Raw genomic sequence first — 5,705 nt, forward strand, 5'->3', positions numbered from 1 at the left:
GACACTTTAGATTCGTATCCGGGTCGGGTATGGGTCGGGGGTGTTACATGTTACGCAGCAGTTGAAGACATAAGTCATATTTTAAGAACCTGCCCAATAGCATATACAATATGGAAACAATTAATAGAGCCAAACAAATTGGATGATGTTAAAGAATATCAAAGAACAGAAAACTTGAGAAAGAAACTTATTGTATTATCAAGCTCGATCTATTGCACGGGGAGCTTCTGTCTTATTCATCTGTTTCCTTATCTCACTTAGTTTACCTTCTTCTGTTGTTTCATGTGAATCTACATCAACTGTTGACACTAGTACTAACTGAGTTTCTGCTTCATCACTTTGGCTTTGCTCCATAGCACCACGTATACTACACACACGATCATCAATCCTGCTATGATACTTCCTTAGTAGAGCTTAGATAGTGATTCAGTCGTTTCTTTGTGGAATTATGGGATCTGCTTTGTTGGTGTTCTTGGTTTCATGGGCATTTCGTTTGATGGGTATTTTGTATGCGTCTATTTTCAACCCCTTGGTGCTTGTCTTTGTTTCCATTCTTGGATTTTTGTTGCTCGATGAAAAACTCTACTTAGGAAGTATCATAGAAGGATTGATGATGGTGTGCGGAGTATACGTGGTGTTATGGGGCAAAGCCAAAGAGATGAAGCAGAAAAGTCAGTTAGTAGCAGTGCCAACAGTTGATGTAGATTCACATGAAACAACAGAAAAAGATAAACAAAGCGAGATCAAGGAAACAGACATGGAAGCTCTATTAAGTATGACTCATAAATATACCGATAAAGAGAATAGAGGATGGAGCGGAGCATAGCGAACGTAGATAATATCATCTGTCCTTACAAAAAAAATCTCGCAGTACGTTACAGGGTTATTTTTGTAAATATGTATCAGAGTTTACTTATTATAAAGGAGATGTAACCAAAACCTATAAGAAAATTGAATGAAAAATCTAGCGCCGCTCAGGGTATCGAGGACGTAAGCACATTATTGAACCTCGTTAAAAATTATTGTGTTCTTTTCACTTTCTTTACCTGATTATTCAACACCATGCAATAGTTCTAGATTGATAATACAAGAAGTTTCTTTCTCCATCTTTCTATTCTTTAACAGATGATTTCTTGACATGCGAACTGCACCCATGGATTGCAAAGAATCTGTTAGGCTCAACATATGCTAACAAGGGAGTTGAGGATTGACCAACTTTCATTAATGCTGTATTATGGGATAAAAGGAATAGATCGGGCGGGGCGGGGCAGGTTTTTGGCCGCCCCGATCCCGAGCCGAATACGTATATGTAAAATCCAATCTCGCCCCGTCTTGAGAAATTGATTTTTTCCCAACTCAATCAGACACAATCCGAATATATTACTATTTTTAAATAATTAAATAATATATTTATAATTATTTATTATATTTAAACTGTTAAATTAATATATTTTAATAAAATAAAAAAATTCTTAAAATATTAATTATATATATATATATATATATATATATATATATATATATATAACCGGGTCGGATCGGTGAATTTTCATCTTAAACCTGATCCCGTCCCGCCCCAAATTTTTTCACTACATAACCTGTCCCGTCCCGAGTCCCGAAAATTCAAAAAACAAACCGTCCCTATCAGGTTTGATTGGATCGAGATTCGTCGGGTTTAGGTATTTTGAACATACCTAATCGGGAGGCCACGTACAAAACCATAACCCAGTAAAATCTTTGAATTTTTTTATAGATCAAATATCTCCAAACACACACACACATATATTTTCAATACTAGCCAAATGTGTAGAATCCAGATAATTTTCAATTTTGAAGTGAAAAATTATTTTCGACCGTTTATACTAATTAAAATGGTTTAATGGGTTAAAGCAGTTGAGCCAGTTGATTGTATTAAAATATAATCAAATAAGTAATATTAATACAAAATAAATATTGAATATAAAAATGATTGTCCCTTGTTTCTATATGTAATAGGGTAAGGGGGAGGTAAGATAGTAGACTGCCTCCAACACTAGGTTGAGAGCAGCTTCAATAGGATACCTCCAAATTATGAAATGTCCTCCATGAGACTCGATCCCACAACCTCAAGGTTAAGAATCTTGTACTCTACCAACTAAGCTAGATGGTCAATATCACAGTGCAAAATTTAATAGCAATATATGCTAAAACTATACATAAATGCTATATATTTTCTTTATCGAAATATGTAGTGATTTTATGTAATTACATAAAATCAAAGTTAAATCTAAAACGTTAGCACAATTTGATCTAACTAAAGAAGACTGATCTCCTACATTACTATTTTCAAGATCAATTCTTTACATGAATAATCTTTAAAAGATCAGCCTCTCATTTAAGCATGTAGACTAAAAAATATGGAGGAAACAGTTTCAAATTCATATATATATATATATATATATATATATATATACGGTTTGCCTCTCTCATTGACCATTTTGGTCTTCTAGCATCCTTGTGTTTTCCCCCTCAATATTCATCCAAATAAGTATACAGCATATCATCTTTCTTTGGTTTCCGACGACTGAAAAATGCTTTGAGTCTCTTACTTTTGGTGGGAATTTGTTCAATGCCTTTGGTGTTGTCTTCCTCAGAATCAACAGCCGATTTCCGAGGCACTGATGGATACTACCAATTTAAACCAAATTAAAGTTAGAATATATAGCTCATAGGCATCCTTAACAGAGTATGAATTGTCAAAGATGCGCTGCAATGCTTCATTCATAGACTAAAGCATATAAATGAAACTACTTTACACTCACCCGTCGCCTCGCACCAGCCGAATTTGGAGTAACTGACCGGCTCTTATTCGGGGTTATAGGCCTGCTATCAGACCCACAACTCAAGCGAGGAAATCGATGAGGCGATACCGTTCCCTTCTCTGATTATACGTATAAACATCATTACATCATTAATGAGCACAGACAAGCATTCATAAGTCATAAACGAAAACAATTTTAAGGAAATAGGATGGTAAAAGAGAAAGAGAGTATATCAACCTAGTTCTTTCTTCTGCGTGGTAGCAGTAAAGGAAAATGTTGTCGATCTCTGTTGAGGCCGAGGAGAAGGTGATGGAGAACGTCCTCTTCTGCAGCAACCATTACTAGAAGTTGGCATTCATGCTCTAAATATACAACTAAATAACTATGGTCTATTAATGCATTTCACCAGAAATGTAATGGTGATCTTTACCTGATTGAAGATGCCGGGGTTTCCCTGACAGATTGCGGCGGTCGGGCTTCCGTAATTGTAGCTCGAACAGCTTTAGAGGAAGGATCGAGTTAAATTGGAACCTTATCCAAAAGATAAGAGATGATGCAAATGGATAAACAAAACAACTACCATTCCTAAACCGATGGCAGTTATCCTCCCTGTCTAGACCGCATCCTTGATATTTTGACTTGGTTTGATTCGCATCATCCAAGGTCTCCCCAACTGGGATTTGATCAAAGACATTAAAAATAGCCAAATATTCGTTCCCGGTTATTGCAACAAAACGGAAAAAGGCAATAGAGTAGAGTCGGGTAATTGCCTGGCAAGATGTAACGTTTATGGTACTTTGGTGTTTTAATCATCGACAACTGTTGGGAAATTCCTTCATGGTCAATATATTCTTGGCATTTTCGTACTCTCTGCATTGCCACATTCAAGTAAGGAAAAGTTCAATACTTTGTAAGCCTATAACGGGAAAAGCTAGAATCAAAGTTGTCTCACCAAGAAACGTAAAGAATCCAACCTTACCTCTTCGACACAAGATACCCGAAGCTCTGTTCCAGAAACCTCATCAACCTTTTCTTCCAAAAAATCGTTGACCTTGTATGTCATAGAACCTAGATGATCAACGGTGTTCACAATGGCTTTTACAGCATAATCCTTTAATGTTTCCACCACTCTGCATATACATGACAATCTTTCTTCACAATCAGAAATAGGAGAAAATGGAAGTAACTAAACTTGAACAACGCTGAAAGAAATGAGCTATGACGAATTCGAGTGACTCACATCTGCTTATGGTCATCATTAATGTAGGACAGCTCGAAATACTCAGCTGCTGAGTAGAGTTGTGTTCTCAGTGTTTTCAAATCCTAAACCAAAAGAACTCTGTGATAAAACCATGGATATGAGATATAAATGCATTATCTAGCAGTAAAGTGTCGACTCTTTGCATATCACACTCGGCTGATATGGGTGGCGGATTAGCAACCTCTGAGAACATCCACCACTTGAAATATTAAGACAAAACCACCCAAATTAGGCAGTGATTTAACTTAAATGCTGGTGCAATCAGTTTGGCCATCAAAATGCTAAGCATGCAGTCTAGAAGTACCAAATTACAACCAGGATATCGAAGAAAAGAAACAAAACAAAGATTTCAAGTTTAAGGAAGATCCTATTCTTTCAAGCCTAAGAAGTAAACACACAAAATATCAATATCTCTCGTACCTTGAGACTCTCAGAGAATAACAAGCCCTGCTGCATAGAAACCTCTTCATAATCAGATTCTTCTCGAGACATTGGCATTGCTGCAACGAGACAGGACCGAGTATGCCTTAACATGTATAATCAAGATAACCAAATTTATTTCAACCAAATGGGGTAAAATGGAGAGCAAGAAAAATACCTCATCTAACATCAAACAAAAAGTATAGAAATCATATATTAAACAGAAAATCTTATTGAATCTTGAGGGACTTTTAAATAAGAACCACAACAATATGAAAACACCAAGCTTGAAACTTGTAGACTGAGTGAGACACTTCAAAACTAAGTTACAACTAATAAGATACAAAAAAGCAATTATTCCAACCAAATGCAATAAGAAAACGAATAATAAAAGACAGAAAACACTTTGCCAGTTGCTGCACTTCTGCAACTACCCAGAAATAAAAATAAGAGAAAAAAACAATTCTCATACACAAAATCGACAGATAATAAACTAAAATACTTGATTGTGATACATAGGAGAAACCCCATTTTGTCTGTGAATCTTCAGCAATACTCTAAGTTCATTAAACATTTAAAAAGTAAAGGAAACTCTAAAAGCTGGAAATTTTCTATGCCCTTTCTTTATTTGCAGAGACAGCCAAAGAACAGTGTATGTTGAGATACTTCCCAGAAAGTGTGGATGTCATTTCAGCTGAACCAAGGCCAAATAGGTAAATGGCCTTATACCAGACTCAGCCGAGTGAAACAAACTGTAGGCCTTGTCGGGTCGTCTCCTTCCCTTTTTTTCTCAGCGTTTCAACATTTAAAAGCTCAAAACTAACCAAAATAGAAAGTGGGTTCTCAATTAAAAAAAAAAGCTAACCTTCTTAGACAATCTTCTTGTTTTATTCCCACTTCTAACGGAGCTGAATTTGTAAAAACCGAGACCCACTTCCAATTCAACCTTTAAAAAACAGCACAAGTTGAGAAAAGCATTAAGAAAACGACAATATCAATCGGCACTGTGAGCAGCGCAAAAGGCAAAAACTTGCAGTCCTATTCGAGGAAGAAGCAATTGACAGCCAAGTTATGTACTTATAGGCTCATTGCATGTCTTGCTGTAGTTGATTTTGGCAGCTACGTTGAATGAGCGTTCCAGTGGGACCGATTTGCTTTGCAGCAGTAGATTATTTTTCTTTTTCTGGTCGAATGGGTCCCATTTTCAAGCAGAATCACATGAC

The 5,705-nt window shown here is 36.2% G+C and overlaps 2 protein-coding genes across 2 annotated transcripts; one reads left to right on the top strand and one right to left on the bottom strand.

The window, feature by feature from the left end:
• Window positions 1-448: 448 nt before the first annotated feature.
• LOC120124985 (WAT1-related protein At1g09380-like) lies at window positions 449-826 on the top strand. The gene has a single exon (XM_039143519.1). The coding sequence runs from the start codon at window positions 449-451 to the stop codon at window positions 824-826; it is 378 nt and encodes a 125-aa protein (XP_038999450.1).
• Window positions 827-2,506: 1,680 nt separating this feature from the next.
• LOC120124835 (protein ABIL2-like) lies at window positions 2,507-4,627 on the bottom strand. Its single transcript, XM_039143411.1, has 9 exons — window positions 4,483-4,627; window positions 4,042-4,124; window positions 3,781-3,931; window positions 3,572-3,671; window positions 3,382-3,474; window positions 3,232-3,301; window positions 3,039-3,127; window positions 2,802-2,920; window positions 2,507-2,667 (listed from the first exon to the last, which is right to left on the bottom strand). Exons 1-9 carry the CDS (start codon window positions 4,594-4,596, stop codon window positions 2,509-2,511), a joined length of 978 nt encoding a protein of 325 aa, XP_038999342.1. The 5' UTR covers window positions 4,597-4,627; the 3' UTR covers window positions 2,507-2,508.
• Window positions 4,628-5,705: the final 1,078 nt, after the last annotated feature.

Source organism: Hibiscus syriacus, unplaced genomic scaffold (genome assembly GCF_006381635.1).
Source record: "Hibiscus syriacus cultivar Baekdansim isolate YM2019G1 unplaced genomic scaffold, ASM638163v2 tig00110429_pilon, whole genome shotgun sequence".
Lineage (NCBI taxonomy): Eukaryota > Viridiplantae > Streptophyta > Magnoliopsida > Malvales > Malvaceae > Hibiscus > Hibiscus syriacus.